The sequence below is a fragment of the Pezoporus occidentalis genome, unplaced genomic scaffold (genome assembly GCF_034315485.1).
Source record: "Pezoporus occidentalis ecotype Australia unplaced genomic scaffold, CSIRO_AGI_Poc_V1 ctg12, whole genome shotgun sequence".
NCBI lineage: Eukaryota > Metazoa > Chordata > Aves > Psittaciformes > Psittacidae > Pezoporus > Pezoporus occidentalis.
Window position 1 is genome coordinate 7,339,640 of NW_026912994.1, and position 25,415 is coordinate 7,365,054.

At 43.4% G+C, this 25,415-nt stretch overlaps 1 protein-coding gene across 10 annotated transcripts in view; it reads right to left on the reverse strand.

The window, feature by feature from the left end:
- Positions 1–25,415, reverse strand: part of SLC15A2 (solute carrier family 15 member 2) — a 66,299-nt gene that overhangs the window by 35,945 nt on the left and 4,939 nt on the right. For 2 of the 10 annotated variants that reach the window (XR_009962457.1, XM_062607099.1), the window contains exon 1: positions 3,089–3,253. Coding sequence is in view for 4 of the 10 variants with exons in the window: in XM_062607099.1 (XP_062463083.1) it covers positions 3,089–3,220 (132 nt within the window). In the remaining 6 variants the exon portion in view is untranslated. Of the gene's footprint in view, positions 1–1,962; positions 2,091–3,088; positions 3,326–3,346; positions 3,437–8,136; positions 8,276–10,227; positions 10,311–18,157; positions 18,427–25,415 lie in introns of those variants that run through there. The other 8 variants (XM_062607100.1, XM_062607106.1, XM_062607101.1 and 5 more) reach the window with 8 other exon arrangements.

Genomic DNA, 25,415 nt, shown 5'->3' on the forward strand with positions numbered 1-25,415 from the left:
ACCTTGCTTTGATTAAGGCTCTCCAGCAAATCAGCCTGGCCAGCATGGGCCCAGCAAGGACCACCATGCAGATTCATGGGCTGTCAGCAGCCTACCATGCTCATAGCTCCAGGAACTCCAGTGGAAGTGGGTCCTACCACCTCTCTGCTGCAATGCAAAAACCCACTGAAACGCAAAAACACCTTCAGATGCCTTTTCTCCTACAATTCACATAAAGCTACTTCCGCACCTCAAAACTGTTCTCTCTCCTAGTAACAGAGCTTGCCTCAGCAGTTAGTAGACCCCAGGTAGCCATTTTCTGCTTCTATGTGAAGCTGCTCCCTCACATGCAGCAACTGCCCTCAATCTCTGTACCTCACTTGCATTGAACTGTGCCATCTTGTTCACTGAAGCACAGTGTCAGCCCTGTATCCTGCACTCCCTCAGGCATGGCATCCATTTCATATTCCAAGAACCCTGGCATAGCTATGGATAATTCAATTTATTAATCAAAACTAAACAAAACAGTGATGGGACTGTCAAACCTGTCTGAGCGTGGCCACTCTTTCACTGAATCTGACTTTGCTCCAGCTAAAATCAGCAGCTTCCAAGTGAAATACAAGGCATTTAAAAAGATGAGTCTTGGCATGACCTTGCATGGGCCTCTGTCCCTCTTGCTACCCCACTGTGGTCCAAGCTAAGCAGCTTCCAGCTGCTTTGCTCCACTGCCTCGCAACAGGGAAAGCAAGTTTTCACAGCACTGCCTAGCCTCTGCCAATTAGTGGGCTGGCTGTGCACTTGCTGAAGGATGGGGGGGAATGTGATATTAACTGCTGCATTCATATTTATGGTTTTAAACAGCCATGGTATGGGCCAGCAAAGTGAGATGAACTTTTCACATGCATTTCTGTGCCTCATGGCGGAAGTAATGAATTCCTGTATTTCTTCCCACAGTCCCAAGTGCAAATACAGATACGAAAAGAGATGTGTTTATCCAGGTTTATTTCACCACCAAGAGACCTGAGCTTATTTGGATTCCCAAAGCAATGGAATGAAGTTTAGAAAAGTCTTGCTTAATGGTGCCGTCTTGGTCAACATTACACAAGACCAACAAAAGAGAAAAGACTGCTTGTCCACAAGAAAAAAAAAAACAAAACCACTTTCCATTACTTAACCCAGCATCTCTGAAGACAAGTATTTTTGTCCTTCTTTATACATTTTTCTCACGCTATTTATGGGCTGCTTTTTTATGAAGAAACTCTTGGCCTCTTTGCTATACTATAGTAAACATGTAATTATCCATTTCATTTATTATTTACTCTGAAACCATGATACTCAGCATATGGTTTGTAAGACAGAGTGGGCTGCCTTGGAAACTGCATTGAGGGCTCCTGCTTTTAGACTAGGCTAAAAATGGTGGCACCTATAAGCTGTAGATGCACAAACATCTGGAGATATATTCTCAACTTGGAAGTAAAATTGTGTAACAGGGATCATTTTCTTCCCCTCCTTCACAGATCTGGCTATCAGCACTCATTAGATTTAATAACATTTGATAGAGATACAGAGTGTGACTGTTCAGATCCAGATGACACCCTGGCCAGGTGTCAGGAGCCCTACTGCCTGAACTCACCCCTCTGCACAGATGCACCAGCACTGCTGGATTTAGCTGCTTCTGTTTAAGGCATCACAAGCTACGCTGTGACCTGCAGTGACAGAAAGCCTGGCAGTAACTCATTTCAGGCACTCCTGCTCTGGGACGGGCACCTTCTACAGATGAGCAGGGGCAAGCAGGGGAAGCAGAGCTGGAGGTTGTGACTTCCCAGCTAAACCTGCCCACGAGCCTGAGCAAGGGCCCTGAGTAAGTGCTTACGAACACAGAGCAATGACTTACAAGCAGGGGTACTTCCATCTGGCTTGTATGTCATCAGATGGCATTAGCACACACAAACCCTCACGTATTCTCTCCACTCTATCACTGACCTGCCTGTGGCCTGCCTGGACATCCAAAAGTGGGCAGCTTTCGTCCATGCAGAGAGCCAGATGCAGCTTGCTTGCTTTCGCAGAGGAGGACCCTGCTCAGCAGAGGGCCCCAGCAAAAGCAAAGAGGCTAAGCCTGGATTCATGAGCGCGCAGATAGTCTGCTCTGGTTAGCTACCACTGTAAGCCTGGGAACTGCGGATGTGCAGGATTATGGAGCTCTTAAAGATACTGTGGAAGTTGATAGTCTGTGTCTTTGGAAAAAAGAAAGGTCATTTAAATTGCCAGCTACAGGAGATGTTTGTTCTCACCTCTCCTTGCTGACTAGCTGCAAAATGGGACAAAGGTTAATATTTCCCAGGAGCTCTGGATATTTAACAGTTAATATCTGCACAGTACTTAGAATTGGGAGTTAAATAGTTGGCTTACTAAGGACATGACTGTGAGCTTTAAGAACAAGTATTACCATACTGTCCTGCAAGTCAAAGCAGGTGCAATACAATCCCTGTTCTCCCTGAAGTCAATACAGTGTACAGTTTTTAGGGGTCAAGCACTCAACCAAAATCAGCCTGAACACCTGCACAAACATCAAAACTGCTTTGGCAACTAAATATTCACCTGAATATGGCTTTAAATCAGAGCCAAAGATGCAAACCTGAGGCTCTGGAACTACAGCTGGGCTCTGTTAACACACATCAGTGGCCTGTCCTCAGCCCCTGTCCTTTCTTCTGCTTTGCAGCATCTGGGTACCCTTCCCTGGTGGGTTTCATCAAGAGAAGCAAATGCACAGATCAGCTCCCTCCCTCCCACATCCAACATCCCCCTCCACTTCAGAGAAGTACCTCCTTTCCCACAAGGAAAGTAGTGTTCAGAGAAAAAGGCAGCAATCAATACTCTTACCGTTTTCCCCAAACATTCAGACAGTTTGTCTTTCCCTTTAAGCTGCACTTTCTAAACTTAATCAGGTTAGTGGAGGGATTTTGCCTCGAGTTGCTAATGCTTATTTCAACCCTCTGCAAGAAAGGGTGTTTGTCTCTAGCCGGAGCACAACAGAGGAAAGAACAGAGAGATCTTGCAATGTTTAGAACAAGCTGAGCAGAAAGCAAAGGAAACCAGCTGTAACACTCACCGGGGATTTCTTCTGAACAGGGAAATCTCCTTTGGGGGGATCATCTCCTGCAGAAATAAAAGTGAACAAAGTTTCCTTGGATTCGTTTCTCTGAAAAGCATTCATCTCCCCTCTCGCCTTGTCTCCCACCATGCTATGTGGCTGTGGTGAGTTGACTGGGAAGATTTCCAACCTCAGGCATGAAGTTTGATTCAGTTTGAGTTAACCCTAATTGAGCACATTTGTGCAGCCAGGACAGAAAAAGGAGGGAGATGCTACCACGAAAGGCAACTCCAGAGTTCAAGAAGAGTCAGGGAACACAGCCAAAATCATTCACAGGTTGGGGCTGTCAGCGCTTTGTGGCACAGACTGCCCTTTTATTTGGCATGCCCCCAGCTATCATACGTGCACCAGCCCAGCACAGCACTGTACACTGAACAGATGTGAGCTGAATAAAAATCCCAGGTCCCAGATACACCTACTGCCTGCGGATTTAGGAGCAGAGCATGCTTCTCCCTCCCAACACAGTAATGACAGGCTTATTCTGCAGGGATCTCATTCTACTGAAAAGCCACAAATTCTACCCAGGTCATAACAACTAAAATGCTCATCAAGCCAAGCCCTCACTGTGGCAAGTGCATCTTGTGCTCTGCTGGGAGACCCTGGATTCCCCCTGCAGCTCTATGGACTCAGCAGCCTGCAAGCACACTGTTGTCCCTCCTTCCATGCCCTTCCCATGGAAATAGAGGAGCTCTTCATCAGTATTCTTCCAGTGCCAGCTGCAATTTACAATTACAGAGCAAAATTCTCAACCTTCCCATAAATGATCCTTCGTGGCTGTGGTTCTGCAGTATTCTTGGTGCAGTGCATGAGGGTTTTTTCCTTCCCCTCATTCCCACATTTGGCTTCTTTAAATGGCATATGTTCAAAGAATTTTCCTAAATATTTCTCCCTTCTCTTGTTAGGAAAAGTACAAGGAGTCTCCATAAACTCCTCCCCAGCTCCAGTACTGAGCTGCTGCTAGTGCTTGGGTACCACAGGGACCAGATTTGCAGCTGGCAAATCAGAAAAGAGGCCTTTGCTAACACCACAGATCCTTAATCTGACTTCAGTTATTGCTAACAAGACATGGCGAACACTTAGATATGACAGAGTGCATAGAGGAAGCATAATTATTCTCCACATTCCCTCATGTACTCTGGCATTGCTTCCTCTGAAAATTCCTGAGGATCTTGTTTCACTCCTGCTAACTGTACAGCTAAGCATGGGACCAGCTGAGCAGCTAAACATGAAACCCAAAATTCAGATGAGGTCAGGAGGGTCTACCTATTTCTTATTCCTTCTTCATTCTACAGCGGTAGCAAAGCAAGTTTGGTACCCTGTCCACACTGCCACAGACCAGCTCCTCATCTTCAGCCTTCCCAGTGACCTGCACACCTTGCACAGCCCTGCTTTTCACCTGGGTCACTTCCCAGGTGCCACAAGCAGCCTCCAGGGAGCTAGGGTTTGTTAAGCCCATTTAACAGGGCAAAGTGACTCAAAAGCATACTCAACATTGCAGGCAGTACAAAGAAGAGGACTTGTGTATGTTAGTCCTGCCTCCTACACACCAGGTTAACACATACTCTCGTGTCCTGCAAGTCTGACCCTTTGCTAGAGGCAGCAGCAATATTTGAGCCTTCTGGTGGTATCTCTTACTACCCCAGCTATCTCTAGACAATTCCTGGAAGAAACCTGCTGTATTCTGCCATGCACAGGCAAGGAGAGCAAACACAGCAGTGAAGTTATTACAGGAGTAATACAAAAGGAAGCTAGAAAAAGTTTCACCATCCCTTGAACAGGGCTTCCCCACTGCTGCAGTGTGGTGCCTTAATATTTTCAGCATCCTGCAGCTGTATTTCTTGTGTGTGTATACAACCCCATGTGTCACATAAGCTGAATGATTTTATTTTTTTTTTTAAATCCTAGCATGAAAACAAATGTATCAGTCATTGGAATTAACACATTACATGTCAAATACACTGCAGAGCCATTTAGGCCATTAGCTTCCAGAAGGTCATCTTAGACAGAAAGGGAGAAAAAGAATTCAGATGTCTGGTAATAAATGGTAACTCATAGCAAACAAGAAGAGCAAGTTAAGAAGAATAAATTTGCAAGCACCTCAGATAGGTTCATTCTGAATTAATTTGAATCTCCTTCTAGGTTTCCTCCTATCTCCTTCGATAGGAAGAGACCTGTGTGGCTGAACTGAAAACCAGGAAGCAATTGTTCCACAAATGGAAATAAGGTGACATTTCTGAAGACAGGTATAAACAAACAGATCAAGCATGGAGCAATACAGGTTGCAAAGCCAGGGCACAAAATGAATTACAGCTAGCAGCAGGACACAAAAAGCAGTACGGAAAGGTGTTAGAAATGCTGCCAATATTGGAGAAAGAGGAAGGAAAATGAAAGTCTGTTATTTAAACTAGAAAACAAAAACAAAAGCTCATCCAGAGAAACCAGGAAAGTGACCTTTTTGTTTGACTTGACTATAAAATCCTAAATTGCAACAAAATACATTACACCATTAAAATGAACTTGTAGGAATATGGGTAAAATGAGACAAAAACTGCTTGAAGAATATTTGGGTACCTTAAATGTGGTCAAGTCACTAGAGCCTGATGAAGTTCACCTTCAAGGGCCGAATGTAGTATTGAACTACTTCCCTTGTGAAGAGCAAAAGCAAGACAAGCGTTACCACTGCCTTTAAAATGGCAGGTTAGGACAACCTAGGTGTGCTCCTCCATAGACTGAGAGATCTTTGATCAGCTAATCCCTTCTAAACACCAAAAGAAGAATAAGGATTACAAAACAGCCATTTTTGCATTAGAAAAGATGCTGTCAAACCAGACTGTTTTATTCTTTGGCAATAACGTGAATGGCATAACAGCTAAAGCAGATGTGATATATTGTACCTGTAGTGCTTCTAACATCTCACAAGGAAAAGAGGGTCCAGTTGAAACACCCTTCAAACTTCCAACTGGTGTTGAAATTTGCCCACTTTCAACACCAGTTGAAAGTGGACAACTGGGAAATCCCTCTCAGAGTAGCCATCAATAATTTTCTACCAAATTAGAGGGCGTGAAACACATAGGTCCTCAGCTATTCCATAATAACGGCCAACATGCTGTTCATGTTTGTGTCCAAAACCAGGATGGAGAAACCTGAAGGAGAACAGGTATCCTGGGTTTCAGTCTCTCATGCTCTGCCAGTGAGGAGGGGCACAGGAAGCTGGGAGGAAGCAGAGACAGAACACCTGACCCGAACTATCCAAAGGGGTATTCCATACCACAGCACGTCACAGCCAGTATATAAACTGAGGGGAGTCACCTGAAAGGCCTGAGTCACTGCTCGGGTCAGGCTGGGCATCAGTCCGTGGATGGTGAGCAATTGTATTGTGCATCACTTGTTTTTATTGTTTTTTTTTCCTTTCCCTTTTTATTTTTATACTCCCTCCTCTTGTTATTTCCCTCATCATTATTAGTAGTAGTTTTATATTATACTTTGGTTATTGGGCTGTTCTTATCTCAACCAGTGGGATTTAACATTCTTTCAATTCTCCCCATCCCACCCTGGGTTGGGGAGAAGGGGGGAGTGAGCAAATGGCTGCATGGTTCTGAGTTGTCGGCTGGGCTTAAACCGCAACAACAGGGCGCGAATTCAAAATGACATTGCTAAATGGGAGAAACCACTTTGTGGCTCTGGAATGAAAAAGATGAAATTCAGGGAAGAAGTATACCGAATTCTACCCCATTACCAGGAAAAGCAGCCACAGAGACCAACTGTTCTCCATTTTCATCAAGGATGAGAAAAATAACTGATTTCATCTTCACAAAATATTTAGAGCTGCTTTTGGCCAAATTCCCTTTCTGCAAGAATAGGTCAACACTGGAACAGAGATGGTGGGGCTGGGGCTTTAGGGTCCAGGCAATCCCTCATGCCTGTTATATAAGAATTTATTAGGGACTGGCTAAATACCAAGTCATGTTCAAAAGCAGGCAGATGGATGAGGTGCCCTCCTGAATTGCTATGAAAATCACATGATAAATAACTTTAACTGGTAAGCACGAAAGCAAGGACTGGTTTCTGTGAAATTTCTGCTTTTCTGAGTTATTCATTATGCAAGTGAGGAATCTGCAGGATGATTCATGCTTGAATTTAATATTCAGCTACCAGCTGCCTTGCATAGCCAGAAGTTCTCTTGAATATATTTTTCTATAACTTTCAGTTCATCATTTAATTTTTTCTGGTTCCCAAATCCACAGGAAGACAATCTGCATTTTCCCTTTGCATTTACAATCCTCAGATTCTCACTGCTTCCTGCTGCAGTGCTATGCACATTAATCTGTTTATACTCAACTGATCTCTTCATTTTCATCTGCATTCATCTTGTCACACAATTCCCTTCTTGATTTTCAGCTCAGCCACACTGGTATCTGAATAATGGGACTTAGCCTGAATTCATATCAAATCGGTCATACTTTTATAGCCCTTTTACCATATTTGTATTTCTGTTCTCTTTCTTTCTTTCCAAGATAAGGTTACAAGAATCTAGATGAATGTGTGCCAGCATCACTTTGAGCTTAATGACCTGGCCCTGGATGGACAAGATAACCTCTCCAGGTATCTTCTAGCTTATTTTCTCCAATTCTTTGATTACAGGAAAGAGTATGGCTTAACTGATTTAGACTGAACAAGAATGGTTTCCATTGCCTGGAGACTTCTCAAACTTCAAAGTAATTTAAGGAAATGATGTATTAAATCACTTGAACAACCGGGAAAATATGCTGGAATTCTTTAGACCTGCATATCTGCTCTATTCACCAGCTCTTACAGACTCAAAATTGTAAAGGTATTTGGATTAATACCACTAACAATATCAAGTACTTAATCTATACTTAAGAGCCTGTCATCTGGTAACTAGTCAATCTACAACAGCCAGAGAAACATCTTGTCATTTCTGGTGCCTTTCTGCCTACAGTTTCTTCTATGACTAGCAAGAAGAAATCTATAAAACATTCTCTCACCAGCTTGGGCTTCCTTTGCAGCCTGCAGCATGCTGTCCCCCTCTGCCATGCCTGCTGCTTCCTGCACATTGGACAACCACAGTTCTGTTGTGCCTGAAGATGAACTTCATTGAGCAATCCTGCTCGCACTCACCCTGCTGTTAATGTTTCACTTCACAACAGCAGTTCTTTGGTCACCAGTAAAATAGTTAAACTTTCATTTATTTGTGATTTGAAGTCATCTCTGCTCAGGTCCCAACTGTCATAGGGAATCTGCCTTTCTCCTTGAATACAGCCTCTAAGGCTGCACGGCAGGTTTCATGGACATTCATGATCAATCACTTTGTGCTGCAGCTACACTATCTTTCAGTAAAATTACTGCTTCTGAATGAGAACAGGGACTAGACCTGAGACTGCACACACTCTACAGCTGGCCATAAGTCCAAACTTTTGACGCCATACACCAGCCACACAGCTAGCCTTAACTGTGCACGTCTCTCAGTAGTTAAGGTTGTGAGAAGACAAGAGGTTTCACCACCTTTTGGCAGACTAGGTTCAGTTCCTGGTTCTTCGCGTGTTCAGGAATGCAGATTTAACATCAATATGCCATTATTGCAGACCCTTTTCCACCTCAAATCCTTGAGCTGCCTGAAGGAGGATCAGCATCTTTTCTTCCACACTTCTGTTGATGATTCCTTTCTGCTTTCCCACATAACCTCCTCTAAACAGCAGTGACTCTCTTTGGAGGGGCATCTCCTCTGCAGGAAAAAAACCCAGATATTTTCTGAAGGCACAGAAATAGCCCACAGTGAAATTCTGTGTCTTCAGCAGTAGAGCAAAATGAGGTCTCCATCACCACACATCATGGCCACAAAGCCCCCTGCATCCTTCCTTTCTTCATTGCACTGAAATGCCAGTCCCAAGTGCTTTGTGGCTCCATACCTCTCATCATCACCTCAACACACAAAATTACAGTGTTATTCCAAACAGCTATGCGGTTCCTAATGAACTCTGCTATTAGCTGAACAAAGATTGACCCAGGGGAACTGGGCAGGAGGACTAGAAAGATGTACTAGGGAAACACTGAGAGACATCTGAACTTTACAGTGAAGAGAAATACACAGCAACAGCCACTTATATATGCAATAGTGAGGAGCCTAAGCCAATCTCAGATCAAACTCCAGAATGAAATGAGGAATAAATTCCTACAGGTGTTGAGTCATTTGATAGAGCAGCAAGGGATGCACAGCCTGAAGCAAAAGGAAGAACAGCACAAGCAACTCATAAAAAGATGATGGTAAACTGTAAGTGGTGTGTAAAAGGAGGATTCAAGCAAAACTTTAATTATGGCTACAAAAGAGCAGGCTATTACCACAAGATATATTCAAGCAAAGATAAAAGGAAAGAAGGATTTAAATCCAGAATGTAGAATATACGGCCAGGATCCAAGGAGCATTAGTCATATTATAAGAAGATGTACCATAGATAAATACAAAGCACATCATGGCAAAGTTAGCAGTATGAGACTCTGGGCAAGCATTGTGAAAAACAAGCAGAAAAGAAGTATTAGCACTACAGGCCAGACAACACAATAGAGAAGAAAAGCTGGAGGCAGAATAGTTGTTAGGAAGAATAAAAAGCTTTACTTGGTAATGCTTGTGACTTCTGTTGGAAGATTAAGGGGAAAAAAGAAACAAACAAACCAAACACATCGGGAAGGGCTTTTATTTCCAAACATTTGAAGAGGCTGTCATAATATAGAAAAATTAGGATTTTACTCTTTGCTGGACAAAACGTTCAAGCAAAACACAGGGAAAGATAGGGCTGATCAGCTGAGGCAGGAAATGAAGAAAACCCAGCACAAACAAAATATAACCACAAAGCTAAATTACTTACTAGTCTCTCAAGATGAGAGAATCACAAAATCACAGCAAAAAAAAAAATGCAAGTCAGCTCCAGAAGAAGACTTGTGGTCTTTTGGAACACAGCACTGATTAAGTGAATACCAATGAAAGCTATATATTGCATAGAAAATCAGGAATAATTTAACTATTCAGGCTATCAGCAAGGAGCTGGGCTAAGTGACCTCTCAAATTCCTTTCCAGCTATTACCCCTCCAGTTCTAAGTTGTCCTTGAGGGAATGGGAGTACTGATGGTACTGTGCACTGACTCAACTGACTGGTAGCACTGGTTTCAGCAAGTTCAAGACAGAAAATGGACATCCAGGTGCCCCAGGCAATCTGAACCCATGGGAACTTATTCAGCCCCTGAGATGTTTTTATGCTCTGCCCTTCCTGCTTGGCTTTTTTTCCCCCTTTATAGCAATTTAAAGCATTTTAGGAATGCTGCCCACTTCTTAGAGACAGTCCCAAATTAAAACAATAGCTAGTTTTACTGTTCACATAGGTATGTAAAGTCAGCAACAGAGAGACTGCTCTGAAAAAAAAACAAATCAAGAAAAGGAGAGCCAAGACAGGTGTATAAAGGAATGTGAGCTCAGTTTCTAACACACCGGTCAGCGCTGTTTGACTCCCAAGGGTGAGAGTTATCTATCCTGAATGGTATTTTTTATGCCCCTAACAAACAAGGTGTGCTGGCTAGTCCCTCAGACACCCAGTATAGCTGCCTGGCTGAGGCACAACTCAGGCTCACTGTTCAAAATCTGTGAATAACAGAAAGCCTGGAAACAGAAAAATCTGAAGGTTTACCGAGTCCACTTTGCTGGGGCTGAGACTGGGTCATCCCCTTCATAGAGTGAGAAGGTGGGAGGTCCCTGCAGCTGGAAGATGGATGTGGTGCAGCAGGACTTTGGAAGACCACTTGAGGATTCCTTGGTGTCCCAGGAACATTTTCTCCATGGTAGTATCAGAAACAGGATCTTACATAGTGCCTTTCAGTGTCAGGTGTCATGGCATTTCACTGAGCAGATATCTGTATCTCCATTTCAGAGATGAGCAAAAAAAACCATCCTGATGAAGGCAGACTCCACTGAAGCCTCTTGCATGGCAACCCAGCAGTCTATCCATTAAGCTGCCCTGCCTCTAATATTATCACAGCAAAGAAAAAACAGCTAGTGATTTATTCTGCCACAGGCTCTGAGGAATAGCTCAGCTATTGCAGATGCCACAGCTTGCAGCAGCTTGAGCCTGGAGAAATGTCAAAGGACAGTCCCATCCAGTGTCTCAGCCATCCATTGGGTGCATGGCCTTCCTCTCCATACTCACTTCAAACCTCTGGAAAGATACTGCCTTGGTAATTTTCCTTTCTGCACTGAGGCCTCAGCTTGGCTAGTAGCTCCTTCCTAGGGGTGAGTCCCACACAGCTCCTGAGTAAATCACTGCTTTTAATCAGCTCTGGCCTTTCCTTCAGCGAGATGCAGCTGGTAATGACAAAGCAGGAATCCTGTAACTCTCTGTTCCTTAAGGCAGCTCACAGGGACGTCCGACACCAGGAGGGACCTATTGCACAGTGAAGGAGGGGGCACGGCTACAAGATGTGGTAGTAGAACACTGGGGCTCAGTTCTGACTGTGCTACTTCTCAGGCACCTTGAGCACATATTTAGAGTTTCCTTATTTTAAATCCACTGGCCTTAAAATGAAAATCAAGCAGCATTAATCTCTTGTGCATCTAGGGCAAATGGTTTCATTCATTAATCTGGCTACAGGATGAGGAGAATCTAAAAGAAGGCATTAATTTCAGCTTTTCCATTTTTTTTCCATGCACCCACAGTAAACAGTCTGTTTTATTCTTTGCTAGCTTTGGTGTCAGGAGACATAACACACTGCACAATTTCAAATCTTTGCCATCACAGAAAGGGTATTCTCACCATATCCCAGCACACAGCCAATTTTTTAACTACAATTTAAGTTAGATTGCAATTGTGTAATTGGTAGTTCATCAGGGCAAGATGCCAAGGATAGAAAACATGTAAATCCCCAAAATACTTCTGCTCTGATTAAAAAACCCTGCAGATCTAATCCAGAAAGATCTTAGCTCTGTGACAGTGACTTCTCCCAGATGTAAGCACAGGCAAATACAGTATGACCTTCTGCATTCTAGGGACTATCATTTCCACCAAGATGTTAAACAGATCCTTCCCAACCAACTCTCTCCATTGCCATCCCAAGCGCCAGGCAGATCAGGGGCTCATCCAAGATTCATTATCTCTAGTTCCCTGCATTTTCATAACAAGCTTACAGTGCCATCCATTCTTTTCAGCCTCCTTCCTCAGCAACCATGGGGATCAATTTGCTAACACAGTGAGTGCAAGTAGCAATCACCAGCTCCAGCAGGATGTGCAGTCATGTGGATTTTCTCTGATTCGGGTTCCAGAGGAACTGGCACAAAACCAGAGACCTTCTCAGCCTTTTTTTAACATTGGTCTAAGCGTACAGCTTTTGGGTTTCTAGGCACCCTAACACTTTGTAGCACAATATACTTTGTCCTTGCCATTCTATGCCCAGGGCAATCTGGACCTTGTCGCACTTACACTGGAATTCATGGCAAATTCCCTCCAAGTTTAGTGGGAAGAAAGGTTATACCCATATAGAAGGAAGAATTCATCTATGCCTCTTCCTCCTTATGCAAACTCCCCCAACAAGGTCCACTTTTCCATGGGAGCTGGGTGGCATCCAATCCACCCAACATCAGCAGGACCAGGGGTACTCAGCCTTTTCCAGCTGCCAACCTCAGCACACCCTGTGCTCAACATGTCTTTCTCTCAAAAATAATCTCTCCTGTCTCAGTAGCTTAACTGGAGTGCATCTTCTGGCTGTGAACAAATACTGAATCAGGCACTTGCTCTAACCCTCCTCTTCTACCCCCATCCTGTCTCCTTCTTCATGGGATCTTGCATAGGGTTGTGCCCATTGCACAACAGCCAAGTCCTGCATCACACACCTGCAAACATTCTGGATACTTCACTTCTGCAAACAGCAACCCTGAACACAGAAATATTTTTCCCATGGGCACACAGAAAACACCCCTGGTGTTTTCCAGAAGCTATAAAACAATGCTGATGGTGCAGGGCAGCAGCACAGCACACGCCTAAGCAGCAGGCAACAACATACATTGCTCTTACTGCACCTGAAGGCCCACCAGAGCCTTGCTGGCTTCACCAGAAGCAAAGCCAGCCCCATGTGTTTTCAATGACTGCAGACACAGGCTGCGAGCTTGAGTCCTACACAACAGCAGGAGGTTTATTGAAGTCAAATTAAGCCACCTTCATGCTTTAGGCTGCTATACTTGCCTCCAATCCTCCTGTTTCCCTAAATTATCTTTAAGCAGTTTCTTGTATCCTTATAGGATACAAACCCTCTGTAGATTTCCAGTATCTTCTTGTGGTGAGCTATCAGCTATCAAGCTGGCCTTTGTTTACATTTATTACTCAGCGGCAGCCAATTGTATCTGTACCTAAGCAAAGCAAAATGCCTAAACCTAGCAGAAGTTTCACTAGTCCCAGGGCTTGCTCTCTTAAATCTACTTCTCTGGAGAGGACATCTGCCCAGCAAACAGAAAAAATCATCAGCTGCAAGATGGGAATGGTACATGTGGGCTATGAGGAAGCATAGGCACATACTAGCTACAGCAGGGGCTGCTAGATGATGAAGGTGTACCCATTCGGGTCAGTTAACACATCCATTGCAGTGTCATCTGTGGTGGGTGACAAGGTGAGAGAGTACTTCCACCCCAGTTGATGAGCAGAGGTGCTAGGGATATGCTGGTATAAGGTTTTCCATCACCTCTTTCCTCTCTTATGCCCACAGCTGGCAGGACTTTGCTGTTTGGCATTCAGCCTTTAGGTATCTCCAGGTGTTCCTGTCTAGCCCTTAGTAAACAGAGGGGAGCATGTTAGTACTCACTGACAGAGAAATCTATTAGTGCCAATGTTTATTAACTTCAATAAATCCATGCCAAGAAAATGCAATCACCTTTTCCATGAGTGTCAGATATGCCTAAGCTACATGAGTAGATCTAACCATCCTTTAAGATGCAGAGGGACACTCGAGGGGTATATATTCAATTGACTTCAAAGAACCTTTGAGTGCTCAGCAACTTGCAAGATATTTGTTTATAGAAATAATCACTGAGAAGCAAAGTGTACATGGCACTTTTTCTGCATTTCCCATTCACTTTTACCTCTAACAATAAATCACTGAAGAGACTCAACATGGAATGCCTTAGCATAATGCTCATCTAGAAATATCTTTGCTTTATAAACTCTGATTAATATTCATTCACTCCAACATAAAGACAGCTAAAAATGTTGGAGAGAATAAAACTATTTTCAGCATTCCTGACACTTCCCATTATTAACAAACAGCTAATCTTATAATGGTAAAGTCAGAGGAATAATTCCTCTACTAGATATGATTGACTAGACATGAAAGATGGTGTTTCTATTACTTTCTGACTTTATGTCATTTTAAAAGAGGCTTCATCTAATGCAGCCCAGGCTGTGTTTTGAGTTTTAACCTTTCAGATAAGCAAACCCTCTTTCATCAGGTTAATAGATTCTTACTTGATTCAGGAAGGCAATTTTCCTTAAAGTTATTCTAATCAAGTGCTTGGAGCCCAAATTGTCCAATTGGCTGATTGGCTGCCAGCAATGGCTAAATCTTTCTACTAAGGACCATATTTATTTTCAAAGAGGGAAAACAAGGTTTTATTATTATTATTACAGAACCAATTCTGTCCTGTATTCAGTGACTTTTCAAATACTAGCTTTTACTGCAGTCACAGAATTAAAGATAAAAGTTAATGCAACCTTCCTCTTACTAGTTTTATTAAATAACAGGAAGAAAAGGAAAATCAGAGAGAGATGGTTTGATGTCTATTGATAACCCCTCAATTAACTGCTACTATGGTGATAGCATGTGATCCTAATCAGCACAGACCCCTTTAAACACAGGTTTACCGCGCTCTGTCTTCCTGAATCAGCCTCCAGATTGAGGACTGTCAGCCCAGTTTGCCACCAGACTGGGAAGAAGTGACAAAGGAGTCCCCACCTTCTAGAAGAAAAGCTTTGAAGGAAAATTAGTGCCTCAAGGATACTCCCTACAAGTCCCACCTCTAGCATAGCATCTGGCTCCACAAGGACAGTTTGGTGCTATGGCTGCTTGGGAGCACACCCACAGCCCATATAGAGATAGGGGTCATGGTATCCTGTTGCCTTGGTCAACTCAAGTCACTCCAGGCAGAAACCCTACCAGCTGTGGGACTGTCCAGACTACCAGAAGAAGCAGCTGGGAGGTCTGACATCTCCTGCAAGACTGGTCTGGCAATTGAGCCAGTGTAAGGACAAGGAGAAAGAGAAATCATTCCAAGGCTGTGCAGAAAACCAGCCACAGAAACAAGAACTAGGCCCACAACTCCTGAAAGATCGTTCAGCCAGTGCTTTTACTTCTCAACACACTATCTTTTCACACAGCCTCACAAGCAGGATTGGAAGCCCTTATGTCCCATCATATATTCAATACTGTATTTCCACCTCCAGAAAATTTGACCTCAGGAGCCTCAGCCAGGGTTTGCAGGCCAAGCAAAGTGAGTTATTTAACACAAAAAAATTTCCTTGCCATTTTCTGAGCAGCTGAGCTGTTTTCCTAACAGCTCTGATGAAGTTATTGATGCCTCAAATGAAATGTTCATTCTCAATGGCTTTTATCTACCAGCCCCCAGATTTTTAGGGTTTAGTCAGTCAGAGTATTACATTGTAATACCAAGGCAAGCATCTTTAAAACGGTGATTATTCTGCAGGAACAACAAAGATGCTGGAGAACACATTAACTCTTTCATTCCTCAGGGCTACAAGGCAATAAGAGGTTGTCAAACTGCAATATCAGGGAAACCTAGAAGCTTATATTCTTTCTCTCTTTATGATACAAACTAGTCCTTCAAATATGCTTCAGTTGTGCTCATAAGCCAAAAAAAAAAAAAGCCAGCAAAGACCCTAGAATTCCTGTCTACTAAGAACTCATAGCATTTGCATTCAAGGATAGCATGCATTGATGGCAGCATAGCAAACTCAACCAGGAGTACAACAGGATAAGAAAAAGCAGTTCTTACATATGTTGCAATCATGCTACAACAGCACTGTTGTGCTACTCATAGACCTGAAAAAACAAATACTAGCCCCTGTGCCATGAAGCCAATGCTTCATCCTCAAGGAGTATTCAACAAATCCTTCCCCCCCAGTAATGCTACCCAGATAGAGTAGTAGGACATGCTGTCTTTTAAACTGCCTTACATGCTCACCACTCCAGTGCAGCTCAGCTGGGTCCACAGATGTATCTTACTAAATTAATTATCCCATAATCACTTGGTAAAGACTCAAACCTCATTAACTCACACTTTTCCTCATCTCAAATTGAGCTCTTCCTATGCTTGGTATTGAAGATAATTTATCATCTGTTTCTGAAGTCTCCTTAAAATACAGAAAGGCTTTATCCATACCTTGAAACAGTCACTCAAATTTTCTGCTTAGCTTAAAGCTGAGATTTGGGTGCACAGGAGAAACCCAGACACACGGGTGGGCATTTCAAAGGAAAGCAAGGGAAAGTCTCATAAGATTTCCACCATTGTGAAATCTCACAAGATCAATCATTCGTAGCATGTTGAAGAACTCATTTAGAGGCAAAAGCATCTGATAGAATTTGACTTTTTAAGACCTCTGGCCTCCTTTGGATTGGAGAGGGGATATCCAACATAAACTATTCCATGGTGTCCTCCAGGTTTGGAAGTCAGGTGGAAAAGGTGTGTTTGAATCAGAGGCTCCCAAACTAAAGTCAGAAGGTGTGGCTGGGCTCAGGCTCAAGGATTAAAAGTTCCCAAGCTTTCGAAAATCTCTTTGTTTCAGATCCTCTCATATAGTCTTTCACATTTAAAATAGCATGCTTCAGGAGAGGCAGCCTTTTAAAACAGAGCTCTCCTCAAATATCGTCAGAAGGTTGATTGCAGACACCCTTGTGCTCAGAGCAAGAACCACCAGAAATTGTTCAGGCAGGGGATCAATAGAGGAGCATAATTTAAAAAACATGTTACTTGTGGAGACAGCCTCCAGGGACAGACCTCAAACTGTCCCCAAGGTTAAACAATCCCAGAAGAAGCAGGCATCTGTCTCTGTTAATTACTGCTGGGAAACAAGGCAGCAGGAGGAAAATACAAGCTTGATTCTTACGAGGTCTCATCTGCTACACCGGTTTTTAAATGACCAGCACATGGTGGAGAAAATTTGTCCCTGGGCCTGATGAAAAGGCCCATAAAATGGGTGAATGGACCATAAGTAAAATTCACCCTCGTCCAGTTTCCAGTGTCTGGGAACAGCTGACTCCGGCTGCTTTGGAGAGAACTGCAAAGAGGCTCCCCAGATATCAGATAAGCTGCCCCAGTGGGTTTCTCATTGCCTTCATTGAGTGTTGGGTCAGAACCCCATTCACAGAAGTGTCTGTGATTAGCTAGTTCTGCCCAAGGGCTTATTCACAGTTAATCCAAACCAAGTTCATTCATGAAACTGGCTGGAAATCTCATCAGAACAGGCTTTGCAGAGAGATTTCTGTCACTTTTCCTTCCAGCACTGGCTGAAAATAGACCAAAAAGAGACTCCAGCCTCCTCAGAGTTATTTTGCCAGATCTGGAGATGGGTGATTAATTAATTGAGCTTGCTCAATTTCTGACTTTTGCTTTTTACTCTTATAAACAAAGATGGTTTATTTGGTTTATCAGAACTATTTGTCAGGTAGTTTCTGCAAACAATTTCAGGTACTTTGGCAGCATTAGTGATCTGCAATATGTGGAGGCACAACAGGACACACAGGCTACACTGTACACTTCAGTTTCTCACCTGGATGAGCACACACCTTAGAAAGAGGTTCACAGAGCAGGTTGCACAGCTCTCATTGTGAAGCTCTTTCATGGATATTCTGGACAATTGCTTCAAATCAGCCCACTCCCTCAAACATTCCTCACACAATATCTGTTTGCTCGAGCACTCCTAGCCAGGGAATGCGGAAAGAACAGGAACACAACCAAAGCACATTACTCACGGAAATATCTGCAGCAAGTCCCAATGGATCGTGTCAGTGGAGTGTCCCCAGACGGACAGACTTCCATGGGGGAAAAAGTGAAGTGAGTCAATACAAAATAAGAGAGCACTATCAAATGTTTAAATTTCAGGACGTGTCTTGAGATGAATGCAGGGAATGAATATAATGTTATTTCTTCTTTTACCCACAGCAGCACTTATATACCACAGTGACATACAGAGAATAAATGGTGAAACAAGCTCTTGGCCTCGGAATAACGTTGTTCTGTTTGTGTCCCCAAAGGCTCTCAGTTAATCCTCGTCTGTGGGTTTGGCCAGAGAAATGTACTGGTGAGCCTTCTGTCTCCGATTTCTGTATGCAAACTTACTCCTTCTTGAGGATTCATTAACTCTTTAATTCACCATTCATGCATTTCAGGGTAGTCTTTTGTATTTTCTGTACCACTCAGTACACTTGTAAGTGCAGAGCTATTGGTGAGGTCTCTTTCCAACTTACACGAGTTCCAGAGCAGGACTCCTCTGCTCTGAAGCAGCTGATCCTACAGGGAGGACAGACAGCTAAATGAGGAATCATGTTGGAGCTAGCTTGGTCAGATCTGGTCTCTCTCAGGCCTACAGCTTCCTCCTTTTTTCACATCCCCTGTTGGGGAATGCAAAACAACTTATAGGATTTGTTTGCATTAAGCCAATTTACGAAAAGTTATCAGCAATCAGAATTGATGCCATATGTTTTCAAGAGTTAGTATTCAGTTTAATGCCTAAAATTAGATTTGGGCTTTGGTGTATGGCAAGCAGGAAGGAAACCCACTGTACTGACTAATCAGCTTCTCCAAAAAGCCAGTCCTCCTGTGAGTGCTGAACACTCCTTCAGGCCCCCACTTTCTACACATGCAAGAATCACTTTGCCATTCAAGGGCAACTTGCAGTGAAATAGGAGAAGCAGGCAGGTACAGTTGTATTCCTAAGGCAAAATAACCTGTGTTCTTTAATTGCCCAGGAGAGAAAAGTTTTCACTTTCTTCAGCCTTGACTTCATAATCCATTGTAAAACTGCAGTGCATCACACAAGTAGCTCAAGGGCACCAGAATCTCCCTCCCAGTTCAGGCACAGAGTTCCAGACAATGCAATCATTTCTGCCCAAACATTCAGGTTGCTAAAACACCTGCAGCAAGTTAGTTGTTAAATAAGGCTGATTGATGAGCAGTCTACTGATCATTTTAGAACACATAACTAGACATTCAAGATGTTTGTGACAGAATAATTCAGAGCATAAGAAGGTAAAATGCCATTGCATCCTTTGAGATTAAGAGCCTGGTTCTCTTCTCATCTATGCTCTGCCTTGTCTGTGGTGCTAAACCTGTTGTAAAATGGTTTGATAGGAGGAATCTCCTCCTTGGTGTTGGCAGGAGTGAAGACATCTGGGTCCACAGATCTCAGTCCCACCTGGATGCTCAGGAAACCCACCTCATTCCAGCAGTGAGGACCCTGCAAATCCTTGGGGTCTGGGAGACTGCAGGCTCTCCAGCATGAAGGCAGGAGCCTGAAAGCCTCACAACAAGCTTTCAGTTCCCACTGCTGCTCCTGGCTGGGAATCCCAGACTTCTGGGCTCTTCTACACACCTATATAGCCCTGAGTCTCTCAAGGCATGTGAACTGCCCTTCAGACCCCAGTAACTAGCATCAAAGCTACATATGCTGGGTCATGGATATAGAGCCCTTCTCAGGACAGCAGAGAGAGAAAATGAGGTATGTAAAGGCAGACTTTCAGGCACTGATGACTGTGAGGTCACGAACGAGAGGAAAAAAAAAGCAATACAACATGAGGGGAGCTCAATTTGCAATAAAAATCATGGGTAGAGATATAAAAAGCTTTATAAAATATAAATTCTGCCTCAGAATTCATGCATGGGAAGAAATCTGTCAAGGCAAACATGCCTCAAGCAAACACCACCTGGGAAATGCTGAGGCAGTTCTACTGCCCAGTCACCTCAGCATATGAATACATCAGGTCACTGAAAACAGGGCTGGACAACACTTGAGTTTATGAAAAAGTCAAGACTATTTCCAACCAGCTGCACTTTATGTGGAGCAGCCCCAGCTCATCACATCTGTCTGCCCCTAATGCTCCATCCCTATGGGATTTCAGAACAGCTACTTGGACTAGAGGCAGTAAAAACAAATAAATCTGTGGTTTTCAAAAGGGCTGTGTAGGAAACTTGTAGTGTGTAAGTCCAGAATAAACAGGAGACTGTAGAAAAAACTGTCTGGTGGTTGCCACACAGAAATAAACCCTGGGGACAAAGAAATCACATACGGCAACCAAGGAAGGAAGAAATTATCTTAGTTGAGACTGAAAAGAGACCTTGCTGAGACACTGCAGTGGGAATGAGCGTAAGGGATCTAGCTACAAGTTTGTGTGGTGAGAATGAGGCTGAGGACATTGTCTCTTGACCTGGTTGGAGATAGCACTGCTGCCAAATGCTCTCACATTTTTCTGTTGTACCCGCAGCCAGAGAGACAAGCCGGAAGCAGTTCATCCAGTCTGTCCCCACACCAGTGAAGAAACAGGGATTCAGTGCAGAAAGTTGACACCTAGGCACAAACACCTTCCTCAAGCCCCTCATGTCACCAGGGTGGAAGATGAAACATTGCTAATGAAAACAGAATGTTTTGGTTTCAAAATGATCACAGGGAGTCAACAGCTGCTCGAACAAACAGCCTATTTCATGAGAATCTAGCAAGGGAATAATTTAATGGAGCTCAGATAAAAGGTAGTCACCTGGAACTCAGATTTAGAAATAATTGCTTTTTTTTTTTTCTCTAAATTACCGGTTTGGAGGTTAAGCAAGGAATATTCATCTGACTGCACTTTTCTTGCACACTTTCCCTGATCTGTGCAGTAATGAACTTTAAACTGTGCAGGGAAATGCTTTCATTCCCTCCCCACAACTCACAAGGAGAAAGTTCTTTATTAAAAACTAATGATTGATTCTCTTTTTCAAAATTAGCACTTGTAAATTCGGGGGCAAATTCAACCTTGCAATAAATAGGAGCAATTCCCTTCGCACTGATTAGGGGCTCCTCCTTCTTGAAAAATCCCAAGGGCCTCTTAAATTGACTGTCTTGATTAAAGATGGGTTTAGCTTTAATTGAGTAATTGGTGTGGTTTGTTATCATTGGTTACAGCAGAGATTTCCTCTCCTTGTACCTTGGCCAGACAGGGCTGCTTTCTTCATCTGATGAACTTTCTTCATCTCAGTTCAACCTTCCTCAGGCTGAATTTTTCAAACAATTACATACGAATATGTATACATCCAGGTATTTTAATATGCCAGCATTGGAGCAGGCATCATGCCGCCCAGTGGCAGGTCACACACCAGGCTGAAGTTGTGGCATGGCATATGTGGCTGTGGAAGACAAGAGGAGCACACAGGACTAGATCCACACATATAGCACCACTGATTTCAGTGGGTTGTCACCAATAAGGCAATTCTGTGTTCTAGGGACACAGAGCTGGAGCAAAGTCTAGCTAAAACCCGGCACATGCTGTAAGAAGTGAATAGATTTACTGTGGTGCTAAGCTGTTAGGTGGCTCGGACTATGGTGTCCAACATTATTAGTCATGTAGCTACAAGACCTAGTATGAGGGGAGACTTACCTGAGGGTAAAACTCAAGAACACACATTTTCTTAAAGCCCTTTATAGAGAATTGGAATCAACTGCCAGTGAATGAATAGTTAATGTCTTTGCTTGCTATAAAACATGTGGATGCACATCTCAGTCTGGTGTCTCATTATCAAATGAGACACTGCTTTATGAGGCTTCTTACTGCGATTTCCAGACTAAAACCAAACACAGAATTAACCAGCATTTAAAAATTAGCTAGAAACTAGGAAAAACTAGTTCTGGGGTTAATCTTATGTCCAGTGGTAAACTCCTTGCTACCATTTAGCATTTGAGAGTGAAATTCCCCAAATTTGCAGCTCCACAAAAGCTCTTTTAATTGAATCAAGCAGATTTACCAACTGGTGGAAAAATGGGGTCTTTTAGAGGCAAGGAATTGAGAAGATTGTCTTTATGTAAGAAATGAGAGAGAGAATAATGTTTCAAAATTACTCAAACATGTAATTTCAAATATTTTAGTTGTTATAGTTTAAAAAAGCTGCAAACACGTAGCAAAAGCTCACAATTAGAACATGTAAAAAATATTTTCACTGACTTGAAGCCCTGTTTTTCATGTTTTCATAATCTCAAAATGCAGGCAGCATGTTCTACTTCAGGACAGGAAGATTCCTAAACCTCAGACATGCTAAATCTCAGACACCATGCACATCTCTGACTCTGTAAGACCATTACATTCCCAGATCTTCTAGAGCTGAAGAAAACTGCATTGCCAGTGCACTCTTCTGCAGCTTCTCCACCTTGCTAATGGTGGGCTGGCACAGACAAAGCACATGCAATGAGGCAGGTTATTGCCAATGAATGGCAATACAGGTTTACAATTCCTCGCTGCTTCTTTAGTAAACATGGCTCATTTACCAGCCAGCAAAGGAGGACAAGCTCTGGGGTTGAGTTTGCTGTTAGGGATGGGCAGAGAGAAAAGAATGGCTATGTGTCACCCACATGGGCCACATTTGCCCCATCTATCCATGCTATCCAGCCCTCCCTTACTGGGCAGACTCTCAGATACCTCAGCTACATGCTGGTTGCCAGAACAAACTTCTCCATGGGGAGGGCACTCACCCCTGAAACTGAAGCTACGGGCACCAAGAAAATGCATATGTGACAGATATTATAACTGTGCCAGACACTGTGGATTCAGGTGGATTTACATGAGGAAGGAGCCCAGCTCATTCTAGCTCGAAAGCAACCACATCAGGGGAGAGCCATTGCTTACAGTGACTAAATCCTGTTCTATAGTCATGCTATTGGGGTACTCAGCCCCTCACTCTTTACAACAGATCCCAGTGGTGCAGAGATATGCCAGATGATGGTTAGCCCCTTTTATGCAGAACAGATGACTCCAGCCATGCCAATGAAAGCTGTAGCTGCTTTGTAAATCTGTGGCAGCTTGTATTGATGTGTAACAAGCAAAGGCCAGCCCAATGGCAAGATGGCCAAACACAGCTTAGACAGCAGTTAGAAGCTCATTCTTCTCCATCAGAGGCTGGGTGGATGGCCTGGAAAGGGACAACTCTGCATCACTTAACATCTTGCTGTAGTGTAAGTGACAAAGTGCTTTCTTCAGCAAAAGACCCATTGAAAGTTACAGGTTCCCTGCCCACTCACAGATTAATGAAAGAGCTTTGGGATCACAGGCTTGCACAGCTGTATCTAGCTAGTGAAAACAGACTATGCATGTGGTACCTTCTGCTTTACCATATTACCATGCCCCATCCTGGCAGGAACAAGGAGGAATGAGAGTAATTTGAGTTGCGATGAACCAAAGTGAGCCAGAAATGGGAAGGCAAAGAAAGCCAAAACCAAAACAATGGACTGCCTTACTCAGAGCACCAGAGCCAAGCACCTGCCCCAGAGGATACGATAACAAAAGGTCACTGCTAGCTCTGGAACTATTGTTCCTGAAATAAATGTTCTTTGGCTTCAGGGCACACAACAGAAGCTCACTTCATTGAACTTCCTGCTTTCAGTATGCTGTTGGAGAGTGCTTGTTCCTCAAGTCATTCCAGAACCATGGGGATGGGCTCTCTCTATCAGCTAACAGATGGATTTGTTTCTCTGCTCTTCAGTGTGTGGAAGGCCACACACAGACTCCCCATCCCTTATCTTTTCCATCAGCTGTGGAAGTCTCTCTCTAGCCTTGAAGGGTAAGGTAATCAGCCCTGAATTTCCTCGATGGTACCAAAATACAATTGCAATGCCATTCATCAGCTCTCCAGCTACTGATTCCATTTGAATTCCCAAGGAAAAAGCAAGGAGATATCAAAGCCAGCCCCATCTGTCACTGGTGGCAGAAAAGATGACTTAAGAGTCCCTTAACTCTCTCCCTTAAGAGTCCTTACCTCTCCAGCACAAAGCAAGGCAGGATGCTATACCCAACCTACCACTGCTAAATGAACAAAATTGACTAAGCAACTCAAGAAGCTACAGCCTACTCCTGCCCAGGGAAATATGTTATTCTCCAAATTGATCAGGCCCAAGAAACCAGGCCGTGACTCAAGCCCACCCCTGTTGGTTGCAAAGGAGGCTGTTTCTACCATAGAATCTGAACTTGCACTGATAATAAGTGCTTTCATGAGGAATCTTCCAGACTGGTGAACGTACAAGGCTTACCATTCAAACTGCCTGGAAGGTCATCACAGTCATCTCTTGATACACTGGTATGGCCTTTCAGGCAAGGAGCAGTCAACCTAAGCTGACTTATTGCCACCTTGCTACTGATAAAAAAAAAGTAAAAAGGATAGGAGATAAAAAGATATAATGTAATGCATGTCACTGCCTTCAGTTATACTGCACAGAATTGGTTACCATTTCTCTCCTTTCACTTGAAAATTGCATTGATAGCACTTTGCAACCAACTTTCATGAGCGTCTACAAAACAGCAATCATATAGGAGGATAGTTTGAAAGATAAGAGAAGAAGAAGACAGAGGGCAGTGACTCCTATTTGAGAAGGGTCAGCCTCAGGTCCTCAGCATTTTGTGCTATGCAGCCATGCACACAGAACAGCTGTTTCTAGTCAGGTGGGAGCAGTACATTGTATATGCATTCAAACTCATTCAAGGGCAGTCTTGTTTTGGAAGAGGATGGCAAGAGACCATCCGGACACTAAAGGAGAAGAAAACCTAATAATTAACCTATCTGTCTAGATGTTCAGCTGAACAGATTCTCCTTGGAGCCAACAGGAATTGCACTACTGATGTAAGCGGTGATCCTCAAATCAATCACAAGCATATATCCACCTAGAGTTTCCACAGAGAGGTATGATGGTTGTCCTGTAACTGACCCACACTCCACTGGCTGAACCTAGAAAACAGGAAAAACAAAAGCTCCCCCCTTGGAAGAGATGCAAGTATGACCTGCCACCACATTGCTTGTCTGAGCCAGAGCAGCCTGGAAATAGAGTTGTGTGGAGCAACAAACTTTCCATGCCTTGAGCACTTATGACACTTAGCCCAGCCACAGCTCAGTGATTTCTTCCAACTTTTAAAAGCAACATTATCAAGAGAATGGGAAAATAAAACTGGCTGCCCCACGGTTGTGGTACTGCTCAAGAGCATCAAAGTTAAAGCTTTCCAG